We start from the raw sequence: 21,532 nt of genomic DNA, 5'->3' as shown, positions 1-21,532 counted from the left end.
AGGAATAAAGCGCTTCAAATGTGCAACATGGGCAAGTTCAGTTCTGCAGATCGTCGGCTGTCAAATGGAGACACGCTATGCGGTAAGCTAAATCAGTGATACGGTCTAGAACAAGATAAGGCCCCGCATAGTGCGCTAGCAGTTTCTCGCTCAAACTGCGTTTTCTAGTTAGTGTCCACAACAACACTAGGTCGCCGCGATTGTACGTCACGTGTCGGCGTCGGCGGTCAAAATGTGCCTTCGAACGGTCTTGCAAAGCAAGAGTGCGCAAATAAGCAAGGCGTCTAGTTTCTTCTGCCCGACAGATGACCTCTGATATGCAGGGATCATGGCGGTCCAAACACGGGAAGATGGTATTCAGGGTATGACGAGGTGGTCGAGCATATAGAAGAAAGGACTGTAGCCGGTAGTGTCATGCTGTGCGGTGTTGAATGTGTATGTGATAAGAATATTAATATTCGCAGCCTGGCCAACAAAGCCGTGGAATTTGAACATCTTCTAATGCAGTACAACCCAGATGTTGTTGTCGTGACGGAAACTTGGCTACGCCCTGAAATAAAGGACAGCGAACTAATCCCTCCTGGTTATGCCATGTTCCGCAAGGATAGAGATACGTGTGGCGGAGGCGTAGCCATTGTTTGTATTGAACTGATCGTTGTGGATGACTGTCCCAACACCGAAAGTATTTGGTGCAAAACGGTGTTTCTTGGTGTTCCCTTTGTTATCGGAGCTGTCTACCGACGTCCAAACGCTCCAATTTCATTTATAGAATGTCTGCAGGATTACATGTGCAATAACGTTCCTCCTAGCACCCGTGTCATTATTGCGGGAGATTTCAACCTATTAGGAATAGATTGGGCTGATCTTGCAGTGGGTTCAACAGATGTTGCACATTGTGAAGCCTTGTTGAACCTCTCTTTCAGTTACGATCTCACGCAAGTTGCTCGAGATAACACTAGGATTTCACCGACCTCCGAGTCAATACTTGACCTAGTACTCATTTCAAGTAATATAATAGAATGTAGTGTTTCTGTTGAAGATGGATTATCAGATCATAAATTGGTTTTGCTTTCTGTTAAGAAAGCACTACCTACGAAGAATTTGAAGCCTGCTTGCTATCTGTATATGAGACTATAGTAATGCAGGTGATGTTAGCATTTTGGACAGTCTCGAGTTGTCATTGTATTCCTTCAATGGGGCGACTGACGTCAGCACTTTGTGGGATAGATTTAAAAATATCGTAAATAGCTGTCTGGACAAGTTCGTGCCAAAACGAACCGAGGCAGTATAAAAGCGTAATCCTTGGATAAACCGCAAAATAATTTAGCTTAAACGTAAAATAAGACGCAAAAGTCGGAACAAAGAAAAAAAACAGAACGGAGATTTCGCAGTTTTCCCGAACACTTAAGCATATGCTCGAGACTTCGAAAGAGCGCTTTTATTCGCAGACATTACCTAATTTTATGAGAGATTCACCACATCGTTTCTGGCGTCACCTTGTTCCTTCGCGCGAACAGATACAGTATGTGTGTGTCGACGGCAATATTATTAACGATTGTGTACAAATTGCTGAAAAATACAATGAATGCTTTCATTCTGTGTTCGTTCCACCAGAGCCAACGTCATCTGATATTGCTGAGACTCCCACCGATGGTATGTTGCATATGCCTGACATCGTTTTCACAGAGGAGGGTATACTTGCATTACTGCTTAATCTGGACACTAAAAAATCGGCTGGCTCTGATGGTATCCCAAATGAATTTTTAAAACGATATGCGGAATGGGTAACTAAGTATCTCTGTATCATTTTTAAGACGTCATTAGACCAGCACAAACTACCATCTGATTGGCTGACTGCCAGAATTACTCCTATTCATAAATCCGGTGATAGGCACACCATTGAAAATTACAGACCTATTTCAATTACATCCACATGCTGCAAAATTATGGAACATGTGATATCAAAAAGCTTTTTTAATGATTTTGAAAACGTTAATATTTTTCTTCCGAACCAACATGGATTCAGGCAAAAACTGTCTACAGTTACACAGCTCATTTAAACTATACATGTTTTTCATGTATAGTTTACACACACATGCATACGTCAAATAACTCACGGCCCTCAGTCCCCAGCAGCTGCGAAGCAACTGACCACGGCGGCGGTCAGATCTGCAACGTAGCAGAGGGTGCTAAGAATCTCTGGATCCAGACAAGCCGCCATTGGAACCTGAACTTGGCAACGTTTAACGCTAGAAACTTATCTAGTGAGGGAAGTCTAGCTGTACTATTCGAGGAGCTAGAGGGTGTTAAATGGGATATAATAGGGCTCAGTGAGGTTAGGAGGACAGATGAGGCCTATACGGTGCTACAGAATGGGCACGTCCTTTGCTATCAGGGCTTGGCAGACAGAAGAGAACTGGGAGTGGGGTTCCTAATTCACAGAATCATAGCTGGCAACATAGAGGAATACTATAGCATTAATGAAAGGGTGGTAGGTATCGTAATTAAACTGAATAAAAGATACAAGATGAAGGTAGCACAGGCTTACGCGCCTACATCCAGCCATGATGGCCCCGCCGCGGTGGTCTAGTGGCTAAGGTACTCGGCTGCTGACCCGCAGGTGGCGGGTTCAAATCCCGGCTGCGGCGGCTGCATATCCGATGGAGGCGGAAATGTTGTAGGCCCGTGTACTCAGATTGGGGTGCACATTAAAGATCCCCAGGTGGTCGAAATTTCCGGAGCCCTCCACTACGGCGTCTCTCATAATCATATGGTGGTTTTGGGACGTTAAACCCCACAAATCAATCAATCCAGCCATCATGACGCTTCAGTTGAAAGCTTCTATGAAGACGTGGAATCGGCAATGAGTAAGGTAAAAACACGGTATACTATAGTGATGGGCGACTTTAATGCAAAGGTAAGGAAGAAGCAGGCTGGAGACCAGGCAGTAGGAGATTATGGCATCGGTACTAGAAACGCCAGAGGAGAGCTACTAGTAGAATTCGCAGAACGCAATAATTTACGGATTTTGAATACCTTCTACCGAAAACGAGAAAACCGCAAGTGGACATGGAGGAGCCCTAATGGCGAAAATAAGAACGAAATAGACTTTATAATGAGTGCACACCCAGAAATCATGCAGGATGTGGAAGTGGTTGGCAAGGTACGATGCAGTTACCATAGAATGGTACGGTCTCGAGTTCGCCTAGACTTGAAGAACGAACGACAGAAACTGATACGCAAGAAGCCAATCAATGAGTTAGCACTGAGAGGGAAAGTACAGGAATTCAGAGTGTCGCTGCATAACAGGTACTCGGCGCTAAGTGAGGAAACCAACCTTAGCGTAGATACAATGAATGATAATCTGATGAGTATCGATACGGAGTGTGCAGTGGAAGTTGGAGGCAGGGTAGTTGGAGAGGACACTGGCAAGCTTTCCCAGGAAACGAAGAACCTAATTAAGAAGCGTCAAATCATGAAAGTGTCAAGTACAACAGACAAAATAGAACTGGCAGAGCTTTCGAAGTTGATTTCATTTCATTTCATTTCATTTATTTTCTCTCAATGCACAAGGCATTACAGAGAGGAGTGGTGAAACAAACAAACTGTACAAACAAATGGAGCATGTTTAAAAAGGGTATGCGTTTATGGTATTCTTGAAGTTGGTCGGGTCAGTGATGGATGCGATGGAAGCGGGAAGGTGATTCCAGTCCGTGCTTGTTTTGGGCACGAATGAATTAAAATGGAGGTTTGTACGGCTGCTTGTAATTCCAACTTTGAAGTGGTGATCGCTGCGGGATGAAATGTAGGATGGCGGCAAAAAAAGCGAGTTACTCAGTGAGTGCATGGTATTGTACAACTTGTGGAAGAGGCACAAGCGCGAGATTTTGCAGCGAAATGATAGGCTGGATAGATTTAAGGTTGACTTCATATGGGTTACGCTTGCTGTACGGGAATAGTTCGACAAAATGAAACGAGCGGCGCGATTTTGAATTGCTTCGATGCTACTGATATGGATGTTTACGTGGGGATCCCATACAGATGATGAATATTCTAGCTTTGGTCGGACTAATGTTTTATAGAGCAGAAGTTTCAGTTGCATCGGGGCAAGGGAGAAGTTACGGCGTAAATAACCAAGTGTGCGGTGAGCATTGTTTTTAATAATGTCAATGTGAGACTGCCAGGAAAGGTTGTCAGAAATTGTAATGCCAAGGTACTTGTAAGAGCTAACTTTAGTAAGAAGAGAATTATTAAGTACATAGTTAGCAGAAATATTACATGTTCGACGTGAGACTCTCATTACTTTGCATTTAGTAACATTAAGCTTCATTAGCCAAGTATCGCACCAAGATGAAACATTGTCTAAGTCACACTGAAGGGCAAGGTGGTCAGAAGGGGTTTTAATTTCTCGGTAAATAACACAGTCATCGGCGAAAAGTTTAATAGAAGAAGAGATGTTATGTGGCAAATCGTTAATGTAAATCAGGAAGAGTAGTGGGCCAAGAACGGATCCTTGGGTGACGCCAGAGGTTACGGGTGAGAGGGGAGAGTTGCATTCATTCGCAGTTACAAATTGGGAGCGGTCTATTAGAAAGCATTCAATCCATTTTAATATGTTAGCATCAAGATTAAGTTTGCTTAGTTTTAGCAGTAGCAGTTTATGGCATACAGTGTCAAAAGCTTTAGGAAAGTCGAGAAAAATACAGTCAACAAGGGAAGAGGCGTCAATGGCAAGAAAAAGGTCAATAGTAAGGCAGAGAAGTTGGGTCTCGCATGAGTACTGTTTCCGGAATCCATGCTGGTTATAACTAAGGAACGAGTTGTTTTCTAAGAAAGTGATTATGTGGGAGTAGATGACGTGTTCCATGAGCTTACACGGTATACTTGTTAACGATATGGGCCTGTAATTGCGGGGGTTATGAAAGTCACCTGATTTGTGAAGAGGAACCACCTTTCCCGCTTTCCAGTCGCCCGGGAGGCAATGACATTCCAAAGACTGTGTGAAAAGCTTACATAAAATGACAGATGAGTAAACAGAGGTATTATGCAAAAACTTTGCACAGATACCGTCTTCACCTGGAGCACTGGCTAATTTCATGTTTTCTATCAATTTTTGTATGCCGACACAGTCAAATAAAAGGGGTTCCATGGCAACAAAGTTGTGGGTGGGGGTATTGGGAAAGGAAAGCGCTGTAGGTTTAACAAAGCACGATGAAAACACAGAGCTTAAAATGACACAACACTCTTCTTTTGGTACACGGCTGTTATCATCATGGATTAATTCTATCGCCTTTTTTTCATTTCCCCTAATCATCTGCCAAAATTTCTGAGGGTTAGTTGCAAGCAGGGAGGGAAGCGTTTGTTGATAATAATTTTCTTTTGCGACAGATAATGCGCGAGTGTACTCGTCAGCTGCATGATAATAAGCGGACCACCTTTCCGCGTTGTTAGTTAGCTTTGCCCTTCGAAAAATTAGTTTCTTTTTATTCAGTAGTCGTTTTAGTGTAAGCATGAACCAAGGGGACTTTGCGCTTTGCCTAATTCTGCGGAGCGGAATAAAACGATTGGTAAGTTCTGCTACCTTCTGCTTAAGCAAATTCCAGTTTTGTTGCACGGACCTTTCCGGAAATTGCGAAAGGTAATCGTTTAGGAAAAGCTGAAGCTCATTATTAATTGAAACATAGTCGGCTCTTTTGTAGTCCCTAAAAACTTTTGAGCTATCATTTCTTTTAGTTGTTTTAGTCATGTTAAAATGAATAGCTAGATGGTCGCTTACGCCCGGAATAACTGATAGGGATTTAATTAGGTCGGGATACGTGGTCAGCACCAAGTCTAGAACTGAGGAGGTGGACGAGGTAATGCGGGTTGGAGCGTTAACCAGCTGGGTAAGGTTAAAGTCTGAACACACATCAAGAAAGGCAGCACTGTCAGCAGAAGTTGATGAAATTATTGGGAAAGGGGGAGACCACGAAACATTAGGGAAGTTAAAGTCACCTAGGAGAAACATAGGCGCAGCCGGAAACCTTACTTGCAACTTATTTAGTACATCGTGTAATTCATTTGCGAAACCGGTAGTAAGGCTAGGAGGCCGGTAGCAGCCACAAACAACGATATCTTTGTAGTTAATGCGAACACACGCGACAACAATTTCAAGCGGTGAAACAACAGGCACGCTGAACGAGCTACTCTCATCGCTAATGGCAATCAATACGCCGCCCCCGCGCCTCGTACCCCGGTCACAGCGGTAGAATTTAAACTTTTTTGAACAGTTAAATATTTCGTTATTTTCAATTTCCGTGGACAGCCAAGTTTCAGTTACTACGACGACATCAGCTAGACATGTATCTATTAGCGCAGATAGGGCATCACGCTTGTTAGTAACACTTTGAGAATTACATAGCAAAAAAGAAAATTCATGAGCTCGAAAATGCTTATCTAGCTATCGATGTGAGGGAGGAGCGCTGGCCCCTGCGCATTCTGCATTGCTTACTTCGGGAGCAACGTGGACGGGGTTATCATAAATAGGTCCTGCCTCGGTTACACGATCGGTGACCGGACAATAAACGTAGGCTTTCTTGTTGATAAGTATCTTGTTATACTTCAAGTAATATGGCTGCCCAGTGCTTTTAGCGAAATTTAAAAGCTTTTTCTGCACGTGGCGCGTGGCCTTGCAGAAATCTTCGCTAACTGACACGGGGGTGCTGCGAAGCATCGATTTCTTAGTAAAGACACTTTCTCTTGTTTTAAACGAACTGAAGCGAACAATAACAGGTCGACATTTGTTCTGTACATATGTTCCAAGCCTGTGTGCACGGGAGATGGCTTCATTAGGAAGTTCCAGTTTAAGAGACGCAGACAGAATTTCACGAATTTTTAGCTCCGACTCGGCCCAGGTTTCTGAGGCAGAATCCAATATCCCATAAAAAATTAGGTTCTCCCTACGAGAGCGATCCTCGAAGTCATCAAGCCGTGAACTGAGAGCGACACTTTCGTGTCGCACGGCAGCCGTTACAGGACCTTGTATCTGTGCATTGTCTGGAACGCTCTCGAGGGTAAGAACCTTCTGTTCAAGTACAGTTAGTCGGGTGGTTAAATCTGTTACTTTGGCATCAAGTAGCAACTGGTTTTCTTTAACTTCGTTAATAGTCTTCTGCAAGTTGTCATGATGCTCATCCAAGTGTGCGGTTAGTTTGCTGATGGCGGCTAATACTTCGCTATTCGGACCAGGATTCTGTTCAATATCCCCGCAAAGAAGAAGTTCCTTTATAACAACAAAACACTCTGCGACTATATCAAGCAACACATGTGGGCATGGAAGGAGCAGCAGACAATAGTTGCTAGATCGCTTAGCGCTATAATCTTGGAAGGGACCAACCTGTACAAAAAGCAAAAAGTGGTTGGATGAGACCATGGTGGCGGCCGCTCCGTTCCACTGCCCACTGAGGCGCGCGGTGCAAGGCTGGCTGTATTTGTAGTTTTCTGGGTGGCTTGACGATGTCGATGCGGTTGGCTTGGTGGCAGCGTAAGGGGTTACCGGAACGGGAGGTTGAAGTGGCTCCGGGCAACAACGGCTCGGTTCGGGCTGGGGAGGGCACGTGCCGTTTGGCGTGCCAGGCGCATGTGGTTCCACGCAGTCTGGCAAGCTCGTGCTGATGACTGCGAACAACTGTACAAAAAGCAAAAAGTGGTTGGATGAGACCATGGTGGCGGCCGCTCCGTTCCACTGCCCACTTAATAGACATAAGGTATGCGATGTAAGAAGGTATAACATGGAGAGAATTGAACACGCTCTGAAAAACGGAGGAAGCGTCAAAGCAGTGAAGAGGAAACTTGGGATAGGCAAAAGTCGGATGTATCCATTAAGGGACAAAAAAGGCAAAATAACTACTAATATGGATAGGATAGTTAAAATAGCGGAGGAGTTTTACAGAGATCTGTGCAGTAGCCAAGATAACCACGACCTTAATACTATAAGACCTAGCAGTAACCCAGATGACACCCCACCAGTAATGATAGAAGTCAGAAAAGCTTTGGAGAACATGCAAAAAGGCAAAGCTGCTGGTGAGGATCGGGTAACATCAGATCTGCTGAAAGATGGAGGACAGATTGTGTTAGAAAAACTAGCCACCCTGTTTACGAGGTGTCTCCTGACGGGAAGAGTACCAGTCTTGGAAGAACGCTAACATCATCTTAATACATAAGAAAGGAGATGACAAGAACTTGAAGATTTACAGGCCGATCAGCTTGCTCTCTGTAGTATACAAGCTATTTACAAAGGTAATTGCTAAAAGAGTAAAGAAAACATTAGAATTCAATCAAACAAAGGAACAAGCAGGATTTCGAACAGGCTACTCAACAATTGACCACATTCATACTATCAATCAGGTAATAGAGAAATGCTCAGAGTATAACCAACCACTATACATAGCCTTCATAGATTACGAGAAGGCGTTTGATTCAGTAGAAATATCAGCCGTCATGCAGACACTGCGGAATCAGGGCGTCGGTGAAGTATATATAAACATCCTGGAAGAAATCTACAGGAAATCAACTGCTACCATAGCGCTTCATAAAGAAAGCAACAGAATACCAATCAAGAAGGGTGTAAGGCAAGGGGACACAATCTCCCAAGGCTATTTACCGCGTGCTTAGGTTTTCAGAAGCCTAGAATGGGAACAGTTAGGGATAAGAGTTAATGGAGAATACCTTAGTAACCTGTGCTTCGCCGATGACATTGCATTGCTTAGTAACTCGGCGGACGAATTGCAACTCATGATTACGGAGTTAGACAAGGAGAGCAGAAAAGTGGGTCTTAAAACTAATCTGCAGAAAACGAAAGTAATGTACAACAACCTCGGAAAGGAGCAGCGCTTCAATATAGGTAATAGTGCACTTGAAGTTGTAAAAGACTATGTCTACTTAGGGCAGGTAATAACCGCAGAGCCGAACCATGAAATTGAAGTAACTAGAAGGATAAGAATGGGGTGGAGCACATTCGGCAAGCGCTCTCAAATTATGACAGGTAGATTGCCACTATCCCTCAAGAGGAAGGTATATAACAGCTGTATCTTGCCGATACTTAGCTACGGAGAAAACCTGGAGACTTACAAAGAGGGTTCAGGTTAAATTGAGGACGACGCAGCGAGCAATGGAAAGAAAAATGGTAGGTGTAACCTTAAGAGACAAGAAGGTAGCAGAGTGGATTAGGGGACAAACGGGGGTTAAGGATATCATAGTTAAAATAAAGAAGAGGAAATGGACATGGGCCGGGCATGTAGCGCGTAGACAGGATAACCGCTGGTCATTAAAGGTAACTAACTGGATTCCCAGAGAAGGGAAGCAGGTTAGGGGGAGACAGAAGGTTTGGTGGGCAGATGAGATTAAGAAGTTTGCGGGTATAAATTGGCAGCAGCAAGCACAGGACCGGGTTAACTGGCGGAACATGGGAGAGACCTTTGTCCTGCAGTGGACGTAGTCAGGCTGCTGCTGCTGCTGCTGCTGATGATGATGATGATGATTTTTCTAGCATATTAAACGAGAAAGCTCAATTAGATGCTGTCTGCCTAGACTTGTCGAAAACGTTTGACCTCGTTCCGCACCCTCAACTTCTTGATAAATTGTTCAGTCTTCGCGTTAACATCAATATCATCAAATCGATTAAGTCATATTCAGTAATAACACAGTTTGTACAGGTAAATGGTGCGAAATCCCGAATGTTGCCTGTAACATCAGAAGTCCCTCAGGGATTGGTGCTAGGCCCTGTCATTTTTCTCAGTTATATAAATGACATTGCTGACCAGATTAACCCGAATATTAAAGTTCGACTTTTTGCAGACGACTGCCTGATTTACACCATTGTAACCAGCCGCAGTGATCAAATCGCATTAAATTCAGCATTAAAAATTATAAGTGACTGGGCGAAACGTGGAAAATGAAAATAAACTACAGAAAGACTATGTATATAATGATAATCAATAAAATTAAAAAATAGCACTCCTTCGAATATCAGATGGTTGGCAAAGCTCCAAGCCGTGTAAACCATTTTAAGTACCTCGAACTTACTATACTCAATGATTTAAACTGGAAAACACACATAGATAACATAAGCTCCTCGGCTGAAAAAAAGCTCTGGTACTTAAGGCAAAAGTTAAAACTTGCTCCAGAGCAAACTAAATTAACTGCGTACTTAATGCTTGTTCGTCCTACTCTAGAGTACGCGAGCGTCCTCTAGGACCTCTTTAAAAACTACTTGATAGAAAGAATTGAAAAAGTCCAAAGAGCCCCAAGGTTCAGCTTATCAAAATACCGATCAACTGATTCCGTAACCAAGATGATTAACAAATTAAACTTGTCTTTACTTGCTCAACGCAGGAGGATAGCTAGATTGAAAATTCTGTATCTTATTCATCGTAACTGGTTTTATTTCAATATTCAAAAATATAAAAATGAAATTAAATAGCGATAAATCAGTTGTCATGCATATAACAAATAAGAAACACCGTTTTAATTATACCTATTCTCTCAATAACTGTACATTGACTGAGGTTAACGAATATAAATATTTGGGCGTCACAATTACAAGCCACCTAACATGGTCAAGCCACATTAATAAAACATGCTCATCTGCTTCTAGAAAGCTTGGTTTTTTGAGACACAAATTAAAAACAGCGCCCCCAGAAATCAAAATGTTGGCCTACAATGCTTTTATAAGACCAAAGTTAGATTATGCTAGTGTCGTTTGGGACCCACATATAAAGAAAGATGTTAAGAAGCTTGAGATGGTGCAGCGAAAGGCGGTTCGCTTTATCTTTAATGCCTACCGCAGAAATGACTCGCCAACAACGCTCATAGCTAATAATGATATCCCCACTTTACAATACCGAAGAGCTGTTGCCCGGCTGAAATTTCTACACTCACTTTATTTCCGCAAATTCAACATTTGTCCAGAAACTTATATAAGAAATCGAATCTCAATACAAACTCGACATACTCACAGCTACACTCTTGAACTTTACTTCGCACGTACTAATCTTTTCATGAACTCATTCTTTCCTCGGACGATCAATGATTGGAACGCGTTACCTTTTGAAGCATTCTGTGATAATGAAAATCCTGACTTCGATAACTTTGTATCTTTCCGTTTTTAACCGTACAACTCAAGATCTCTGACTGTCTCACGTTGTATTTGATTTGCATTCTCCGGTTTCAATTTGCAATTTCTTGCTGCCATTTAACTTTGTTCAAATGCTATCCTGTGTTCTGCTGCCTTAACATGTTTTTATTGCTTGAACTTTCTTTTATTTAGTTACATTGTGAATCACTTTTTGTTATGCCCCCCTGCTTGGTCTTTCGACCGCAGTATTCTGTAAATAAATAAATAAATAAATATATAATACAGCGAGTGTCCCTAACAGTCAGAAGCAGCCACCAAGAGCATATTCTACCAATTCCAGCATAAATAGATTCACATAAATACTCGTTTTTCCCCTGAACAATCGAGGAGTTGAACTCACTGCCACATGAACTACTGACAGTAGATAATGTGAGCAAATTTGAAACTGGGATAACTAAACTTTTCACTTCGACTACACACACATAGCCTATAGATTGTGGATTAAATTTACTTAAAGAGAACTGTCGTTTCTTGTTGTATGAGAGCTGATTCCTTCAGCAACCACGGAAAAATTGATGGTACCAGGGTTTACCAGTGTCTATAGCTCTTCTTGCTTGTATTGTACCTCTTCTATCATTGTATAACACATTGTGTCTTTTGCGTGTACTGTACCTTTAGTCTGTCCTCAATTTAGATTGCATTTTCTCTCTTTTTTATTGCATATCTTGTAACGCAACCACCTTGTAACGGCCTTTGGCCAACAGTATTGATAAATAAATGAAAATAAATAAAGTTTGTCTTCTTGTATTGTTATGGGAACTTCAAGAAAATTTATGGTTACTTATGAGTACGTGTATGTGAAGTGTATATTAGGATGCACAGCACTGTAAGTGTAGATAAAGCTTAGCAATTCGTTCTCACTGAGGGTACACATGAGAAAAATGTCATTAATGTATCTCTTGTATAGGAGAGCATTGAAGAAAGTTTGGGACAGAAATTCAGGTTCTAGCTTTCCCATAGAAATGTTTGCAAAATTTGGTGCAAGTTTGGTGCCCATGGCAGTTCAGTTCCAAAACAATCATTGTCAAACTTGCGATGCCAGGGAAAATCTGGGATGTCCGATTTTCTGTTGTGTGTGTACATGTTTTCTAGTGCTGTTATGCCATCATCATGGGGGATATTTGTATACAATGAGGACACACTAAAATAAATAAGTATGAATCTTTCGGAACACGCATACCTGCAATATTTTTTGTGCGTGATACTTCATATGTGAGAGCAAATAACACGTACCCTCATTCCTGATGAATGCCAGACTCTGGCCAAAACTGTCGAAATAAACACTTCCGTTGTTACTGTTTTCATGGAGGTCTACTTCACTATAAACAACATATTGTAGCGATGTTGAAGGACTCGTGGGGTATAATAAAACATATTTATTAAAAGGGCGGACCTGTGCCCACAACTCAAAGTGGCTATGGTCGTAGAACTACGTGTCAGTCGAACACCAAAGATGTCCTTCAGATGCCTTCTTCTCTCAGCTTAAATTGAGGACAACGCAATAGAAAGAAAAATGATAGGCGTAACTTTAAGAGACAGGAAGGGAGCAGTGTGGATTAGGGAACAAACGGGGGTTAAAGATCATCATCATCATCATCAGCCTGACTGCATCCACTGCAGGACAAAGGCCTCTCCTATGTTCCGCCAGTTAACCTGGTCCTGTGCTTGCTGCTGCCAATTTACACCCGCAAACTTCTTAATCTCATCTGCCCAGCTAATTTTCTGCCTCCCCCTAACCTGCTTGCCTTCTCTGGGAATCCAGTTAGTTACCCTTAATGACCAGCGGTTATCCTGTCTACGTCCTACATGCCCGGCGCATGTCCATTTTCTCTTCTTGATTTCAACTGTGATATTGTCACGTGCTAAAGAAGGTCTTCAATCAGGAAGAACTGAGCCGATGGAGAGACGCACCGAAAACTGGCAAGATGGCTGCTTCAATAATAAACAACTAGCCAGAGCACGCTCTGCCCCAGAACATACTCTTCCATTCTCGCGGGCAGCCATGGCTTGCGCTCGCCATAACTAGCAGCCAAGTGGCATTGCTCCCCCTCTGAGAAAAAAAAGGCATCACTCTCATGCTCGGAAAGTACAAAGGCAAAGTCGGGGTGAACCAACAGAAAATACGCGCATACGCAAAAACAGTGATATGGTTCATGCGCAGTCGCACTACCGCGGAAACTACGGCTTCAGGCGCACCACGTGGACAATCTCCGAGGAGTACCTTCACCGTCGTGGCAAGAAGACGCTGTCAGGGACTATCTCGTAGTTCACATCGCTCACGCGTCGCAACACTTTGTATGGTCCGAAGTAGCGACTGAGCAGTTTTTCTGACAATCCCTGGCATCGGACTGGAGTCCACACCCAAACTTGATCGCCTGGATGGTATTCAACTTGTCGATGGCGAGCGTTGTAGCAGCATGCGTCTGTACTCCGCTGGTGCGTAATGTGTAGGCGTGCTAACTGGCGTGCTTTTTCGGCGTACTGGGTAAGCTGCACAGCATCAGGAGTGATCAAAGCATCGCAATTGTGTGGAAGCATCGCATCCAGCATGGTCTGGACCTCACGTCCATAGACAAGACGAAAAGGCGTGAATCACGTAATTTCTTGGACGGTAGTATTGTATGCGAATGTTACGTACAGTAGCACCTGGTTCCAGGTCTTATGCTGGACATCTACGTACATAGATAACATGTCAGCGATGGTCTTGTTGAGTCGCTCTGTCATGCCGGTGCTCTGCGGATGATATGCCGTGGTCTTGCGATGGCTCGTGTAGCTGAGCTTGAATACGACATGAATGAGCTGGGCCGTGACTGCTGTTTCTCTGTCTGTGATTACGCACGACGGGGCACCATGTCGAAGAACGATCTGGTCCATAAAGAATTTGGCGACGTCGGAAGCCGTAGCCCTTTGTAGTGCCTTTGTTTCGCCGTACTTCCTCAAATAGTCGGTGGCTACTACGATCCACTTGTTGCCGGCAGATGATAGCGGAAAGGGCCCCAGTAAATCCATTCCTATTTGATCGAATGGCGCTCTGGGTGGTTCTCTTGGTTGAAGAAGCCCCGCGGGCTTTAGTGGCGGGGATTTGCGGCGTTGACATTCCCGGCAGCTTTTCACGTATAGCTTAACTGATGCAGAAAGCTTAGGCCAGTAGTATGCTTGTCGAACTCGAGCAAAAGTTCGAGAGAAACCTAAGTGACCAGATGTGGGCTCATCGTGGCAGGCAAGAAGAATGTCGTCACGCATGTCAGTTGGCACAACTAGAAGATAGGTTCTCTCATTGCCGTTGGAGTTTTTCTTATACAGGACCCCATCTCACAGACAGAATGACGACAGACTTCGAGAAATACATAGAGGTATGGACGAGTTGCGTGCTTCAAGTTTTTCGATACCTGCGCGAATTTGATCGTCCGCGCACTGTCGTGTAATCAGATCTGTTGTACTAAGTGCCCCAAGGAAACCACCGTCATCCTCGGTGTCGTGGCCACAAACTTCGACAGGTGCACAGGATAATGAATCAGCATCTTTGTGCTTGCGGCCCGATTTGTAAGCAATCCTGAAATCGTATTCCTGCAGACGAAGACTCTATTGCGCGAGTCGCCCACACGGGTCCTGTAGGTAGGCTAACCAGCACAACGAATGATGGTCGGTCACTACCTTGAAGTGGCGTCCGTAATGGTAAGGCCTCAATTTCATCGTGGCCCATACAACAGCGAGGCACTCTTTCTCTGACGTGGAGTAGTTGACCACGGCGCGGGAAAGAGTGCGGCTAGCATACGCTATCACTCGCTCTGTGCCCTCTTATTGCTGTACGAGGACAGCACCAAGACCCACGTAGCTGGCGTCAGTATGAATTTCAGTATCAGGGTCCTGGTCAAAGTGAGCGAGGACTGGTGGTGTCTGCAAACGCTCCCGTAGCTCAGAGAAAGCTGCGTCCTGTTCTTCCTCCCAGACGAATGGAACATCTTCACGAGTGAGTCGAGTAAGCGGTTCAGCAATCCTAGGAAAACTGGCTATAAAGCAGCGATAGTACGCGCAGAGCCCTAGAAAGCGACGTACTGCCTTCTTATCACTTGGAACAGAAAACAAGGCCACGGCGGTACTTTTGTCAGGGTCTGGTCGAATACCATCCACACTGACAACATGGCCGAGAAACTTTAGTTCCTTGTAACCGAAGTGGCATTTTTCTGGCTTCCGTGTCCGGTTAGCAGAGCAGAGCGTTTCCAGCACATTCTGCGGACGCTTCAGGTGCTCCTCAAAGGTGGCAGAAAATACGACATCATCGAGGTAAACTAAGCACGTGTGCCACTTCAGACCGGTAAGAACAGTGTCCATCATTCTCTGGAATGTCGCAAGTGCAGAATAGAGGCCGAAGGGAAGCACTTTGAATTCATATAGGCCATTCAGTGTAACGAAGATGGTTTTTCACGATCTTGTTCATCAAGTTCGATCTGCCAGTAGCCACTTTTTAAGTCTATCGATGAAAAATACTTGGCCCGCCGCAGTCTGTCGAGGGAATCGTCGATGCGAGGCAGCGGATAGACGTCTTTTTTAGTCACGCTGTTAAGTTTCCTGTAGTCCACGCAGAAAACGCAGTGATCCATCTTTTTTCTTCACAAGCACGACCGGAGATGACCAGGCACTTTTCGGAAGTTGGATAATGTCATCTTGCAGCATCCCCTTGACTTGAGCATTTATCATGTCACGTTCCTTTGCTGAAACGCGATAAGGGTGTTGTTTTATGGGCGAGGCGTCGTTATACGTAATTATTTGGTGTTTGGTGATCGGTGTCTTCGAGATGGATGCGAACCTTCGAGGTGGACGCGAAGCACTCTTTAAATTGATATAGCAGTTCACGTAGCTCGGTCTGTTGTTGTTCCGAGAGGGTCGAGTTGACATCAACTTTTCCAAGTAGTGAAGTCACGTCGCTTGGTGTCAGTCGAAGCTCGTCGTTGGCTGATGTAGATGCGAAGCATTCAGAAACGTCTGCGATAGGGTAGGCAAAAGCGATGGCGGTGTCACGAAACAGGTGCCGGTACTCGTTACTGAAATTAGTCACAAGTAGGGCAGTGTCCATCATGAAGCGTGACGAGGCTGCGTGCAGCGCAGACACCTAGCGTGAACAAAAGCATCAAGTTTGGTTCGGCGACAATCTCACCATCCTGTAACTTGTCAGACACCACATCAACTAGGACGCTTGAATGAGGAGGCAACGTGATGCTGTCGGCAGAAACGCGAAGCGTGCTGTCACGGATGTCGTCAGGTTTGTCGGAGGATCCAGCTGTCGAAAACGTCACGGTACGCTCTCCAAGATCGATAATAGCGCCGTGCTCCCGCAAAAAGTCGACTCTGAGGATTAGGTCTCGGGAACAGTCACGAAAAACGAGGCAGCTGGCGAGAAACGTACGTCCTCCAATGCTCACTCTGATAGTGCACATGCCGATTGGGGTGACCACATGCCCGCCGGCAGTTCGAATTTGTGTTTCGTACCAAGGCGTTACAACTTCCTTTATGTGCGCTGCTAGTTTCCCGCTTATGATCGAGTAGTCCGCACCTGTGTCCAATAATGCACTAACGCCGTGGTGACCATCGACTACCACATGTATATCCAGAGAAAATCTGCTTCTGGCTTTCGTCGCTGTCGTCGGGGAATCACTCTGTGTCTGTCCTTGCGCCGGTGGGAGGCCTTGCTTGCGTCGAGTGTCAGCGGCCTCGCTCCCGAGGGTCGCTGTCGTTAGTTCTCCCGCCTAGGGCCTGGCGAGCGCGTTGGCGTCGCTTCTTGGAGGCTCCGAAAATTTGGAGAAGATCGCCTTGGGGATGGGGACCGGGACTGCCGCCGTAGTGGTATGCACTGCTGTGAGAGGTGATCTTCAATAGCTCTCGGTCTTTCGCCAAATCTCGGCCGTGGTGCGTCGACAGCAAAACCCTGTAGTCCGAGGCGTCGATAGGGACATTCCATGTACACATGTCCAGCTTCACCACAGTGGTAACACAGTGGTCGTCTGTCCGGTGTGCGCCATACGTCGGATTTTCTGGGAGGCGGCTGTCGATTTTCTAAGTGCTAAATTGACTGCAGCGAAGGAAGTGAATCCTGAGGCATAGGATTAACGAAGCGCGGTGAAGCAGGAATATATCGGCCTACAGCTTCTGCATATGATGCACGATGTGGCTCCGCACGGACAGGCGGGACATAGCTGGAAGGCGGCACTTGGAAAGCCTGTCGTACTTCGTTTCTGACAAGGCTGCAAATAGACCCTGCAGAAGGTTGGGACTGGCACTGAATCTTTCGTAGTTCGTCGCGCACCACCGATCATGTGAGATCGCAAAGAGACTCGATGTGTATGTTGCTAGCCGCACCTCCGATTTGACCTATTGACGAAGTGGCACTCACTTGCCGGTCGTACACAGTAGATCGCTGCTGCAGCACTTGCTCCATGGTTGTGGCTTTGGTCAAAAATTCAGCCACAGTCTTTGGGGGACAGCGAAGAGGCCAGCGAAAAGCTGTTCCTTCACTCTTCGCATTAAATGACGGACCTTCTTTTCTTCTGCCATGTCGGGCTCGGCTCGACAAAAGAGGCTCGTCATGTCCTCGACGTACATCATGACGCTTTCATTCGGCATTTGGAGGCGCGACTGAATCGCTCGCTTGGCTCGTTCGCGGCAATCGGGATTGGCCCAACTTGCCAGCAGGCATCGACGAAAGACGCTCCACGAAGGAAAAGGCTCACGGTTTTCGTACCAAGTACGAGCGCCGCCCTCCAAGCTGAAATACACGTTCCTCATTTTGTCAAAGTCGGTCCAACCATTGTAATTCGAAACCCGTTCGAACTGGGCCAGCCAGTCTTCGACATCCTCCAAAACAGAACCGTGGAACACCTTCGGCACACGTGGCTTCCACAGCGTATGATGCGTGACTACAGCGCTTTCCTGTGCGTTGGAGGCTGCAGCGCCTTCCGTAGCGTTCGGGGGTGTGACAGACGTCATCTCGGGAAGAGGTCCACGCTCAGGAGCTAGTCCTTGGAGGCTTCGGCTTGAGCGGTGGACAGGTGTTGTCACTGCAGGTATAGGGCTACCTGGAGGCATTTGAAACATTGGCTGGGGGTTACCCAGCAGCTCCACCAGTTGTCACCTGCTACAAAAGGTCTTCAACAAGGAAGAACTGAGCCGGCGGGGAGACGCACCGAAAACTGGCAAGATGGCTGCTTCAATAATAAACAACTAGCCAGAGCAGGCGCTGCCCCAGAACATCGTCTTCCATTCTCGGGGGCAGCCATGGCTCGCGCTCGCCGTAACTAGCAGCCAAGTGGCAATATCTTAAACCCAGCGATGGGTTAGGATATCAAGAGTGCAGCGATGGCGTAGTGGTTAGAGCATCCACCTGGCATGCGAAAGGTCCGTGGCTCAAATCCCGGTGCCGCGCAGTTCCCAACCGGATATATAAAAAAAAAATCAGTGTGGCGATAGAACTGCATTAAGAGGCCTGGGGTGCGGCCTCACCGGTAACAACCGCCGGAAACGCACACCCTCACCAGAGAAGAATTGGCCACCCTGGTGCAGTATCTGGCCACTGTCTCCCACATGCATACGTCAAATAACTCACGGCCCTCAGTCCCCAGCAGCTGCGAAGCAACTGACCACGGCGGCGGTCAAATCTGCAACGCAGGAGAGGGTGCTAAGAATCTCTGGATCCGGACACGCTGCCATTGGAACCTGAACTTGGCAACGTTTAACGCTAGAACCTTATCTAGTGAGGGAAGTCTAGCTGTACTATTAGAGGAGCTAGAGGGTGTTAAATGAGATATAATAGGGCTCAGTGAGGTTAGGAGGACAGATGAGGCTTATACGGTGCTACAGAAGGGGCAAGTCCTTTGCTATAAAGGCTTGGCTGACAGAAGAGAACTGGGAGTGGGGTTCCTAATTCACAGAATCATAGCTGGCAACATAGAGGAATTCTTATAGCATTAATGACAGGGTGGTAGGTATCGATACAAGATGAAGGTGGTACAAGCCTACGCGCCTACATGCAGCCAGGATGACGCTTCAGTTGAAGGCTTCTATGAAGACGTGGAATCGGCAATGAGTAAGGTAAAAACACAGTTTACTATACTGATGGGAGACTTTAATGCAAAGGTAGGGAAGAAGCAGGCTGGAGACCAGGCAGTAGGAGAATATGGCATCAGTACTAGAAATGCCAGAGGAGAGCTACTAGTAGAATTTGTAGAACACAATAATTTACGGATTTTGAATACCTTCTACCGAAAACGAAACCGCAAGTGGACATGGAGGAGCCCTAATGGGGAAAATAAGAACAAAATATACTTTATAATGAGTGCACACCCAGGCATTGTGCAGGATTTGGAAGTGCTTGGCAAGGTACGATGCAGTGACCATACAAGGGTACGGTCTCGAATTCGCCTAGACTTGAAGAAGGAACGACAGAAACTGATACGCAAAAAGCCAATCAATGAGCTAGCCCTGAGAGGGAAAGTACAGGAATTCAGAGTTTCGCTTCAGAATAGGTACTCGGCTCTTAGTGAGGAAAACAACCTTAGCAGAGATACATTGAATGATAATCTGAAGAATATCGTCAAGGAGTGTGCAGTGGAAGTCGGAGGCAGGGTAGTTAGACAGGACACTGGCAAGCTTTCCAAGGAAACAAAAAATCTCATTAAGAAGCGTCAAATCATGAAAGTCTCAAGTACAACAGACAAAATAGAACTGTCAGAGCTTTCAAAGTTGATTAATAGGCGTAAGGTATGCGATGTAAGAAGGTATAACATGGAGAGAATTGAACACGCTCTGAAAAACGAAGGAAGCGTCAAAGCAGTGAAGAAGAAACTTGGGATAGGCAAAAATCGGATGCATGCACTAAAGGACAAGGAAAGCAAAATAACTACCAATATGGATAGGATAGTTAAAATAGCGGAGGAGTTTTACAGAAATCTGTACAGTAGCCGGGACAACCACAACTTTAATACTATCAGTATAAGAACTAGCAGTAACCCAGATGACACCCCACAAGTAATGATAGAAGTCAGAAAAGCTTTGGAGGGCATGCAAAGAGGCAAAGCTGCTGGTGAGGATCAGGTAACATCATATCTGCTGAAAGATGAAGGACAGATTGTGTTGGAAAACTAGCCACCCTGTTTACGAGATGTCTCCTGACGGGAAGAGTACCAAAGCCTTGGAAGAACGCTAACATCATCTTAATACATAAGAAAGGAGATGACAAGGACTTGAAAAATTACAGGCCGATCAGCTTGCTCTCTGTAGTATACAAGCTATTTACAAAGGTAATCGCTAACAGAAAACATTAGAATTCAATCAACCAAATGAACGAGCAGGATTTCGAACAGGCTATTCAACAATCGACCACATTCATACTATCAATCAGGTAATAGAGAAAAGCTCAGAATATAACCAACCACTATACATAGCCTTCATAGATTATGAGAAGGCATTTGATTCAGTAGAAATATCGGCCGTCATGCAGACACTGCGAAATCAGGGTGTCGATGAAGTACATATAAACATCCTGGAAGAAATATACAGGATCAACTGCTATCATATTGCTTCATAAAGAAAGCAACAGGATACCGATCAAGGAAGGTGTAAGGCAGGGGGACACAATCTCCCCAATGCTATTTACCGCATGCTTACAAGAGGTTTTCAGAAGCCTAGAATGGGAACAGTTAGGGATAAGAGTTAATGGAGAGTACCTTAGTAACCTGCACTTTGCCAATGACATTGCATTGCTTAGCAACTCAGGGGACGAATTGCAACTCATGATTACGGAGTTAGACAAGGAGAGCAGAAAGGTGGGTCTTAAAACTAATTTGCAGAAAACCAAGGTAATGTACAACAACCTCGGAAAAGAGCAGCGCTTCGAGATCGGTAATAGTGCACTTCAAGTTGTAAAAACTATATCTACATAGGGTAGGTAATAACCGCGGAGCCAAACCACGAGATTGAAGTAACTAGAAGAATAAGAATGGGGTGTAGCACATTTGGCAAGCACTCTCATATTACGATAGGTAGATTGCCACTATCCCTCAAGAGGAAGGTATATAACAGTTGTATCTTGCCGGTACTTAGCTATGGAGCAGAAACCTGGAGACTTACAAAGAGGGTTCAGCTTAAATTGAGGACGACGCAGCGAGCAATGGAAAGAAAAATGGTAGGTGTAACCTTAAGAGACAAGAAGAGAGCAGAGTGGATTAGGGGACAAACGGGGGTTAAGGATATCATAGTTGAAATAAAGAAGAGGAAATGGACATGGGCTGGGCATGTAGCGCGTAGAGAGAGAGAAACAACATTTATTCACGCATCCGGCGTGTGGGAAGTCACCGGCCACGCAGGGTG

The 21,532-nt window shown here is 45.2% G+C and overlaps 2 protein-coding genes across 12 annotated transcripts in view; one reads left to right on the top strand and one right to left on the bottom strand.

The window, feature by feature from the left end:
• The window catches only part of LOC119167762 (glutaminyl-peptide cyclotransferase), an 823,023-nt gene that overhangs the window by 218,778 nt on the left and 582,713 nt on the right, over positions 1-21,532 (bottom strand). For all 9 annotated transcript variants that reach the window (XM_075865235.1, XM_075865229.1, XM_075865226.1 and 6 more), the window contains one exon: positions 7,376-7,666. In XM_075865235.1, the coding sequence (XP_075721350.1) occupies positions 7,376-7,666 (291 nt within the window). The remainder of the gene's footprint in view (positions 1-7,375; positions 7,667-21,532) is intronic.
• LOC119167760 (uncharacterized) overlaps positions 1-21,532 on the top strand; it is a 310,115-nt gene that overhangs the window by 212,028 nt on the left and 76,555 nt on the right. The gene's annotated exons all lie outside the window — the stretch shown is intronic.

This window comes from Rhipicephalus microplus, chromosome 6 (genome assembly GCF_043290135.1).
Source record: "Rhipicephalus microplus isolate Deutch F79 chromosome 6, USDA_Rmic, whole genome shotgun sequence".
Classification (NCBI taxonomy): Eukaryota; Metazoa; Arthropoda; class Arachnida; order Ixodida; family Ixodidae; genus Rhipicephalus; species Rhipicephalus microplus.
Note: the sequence above shows the minus strand (reverse complement) of the source record. Positions and strands in the feature narration are given on the sequence as shown.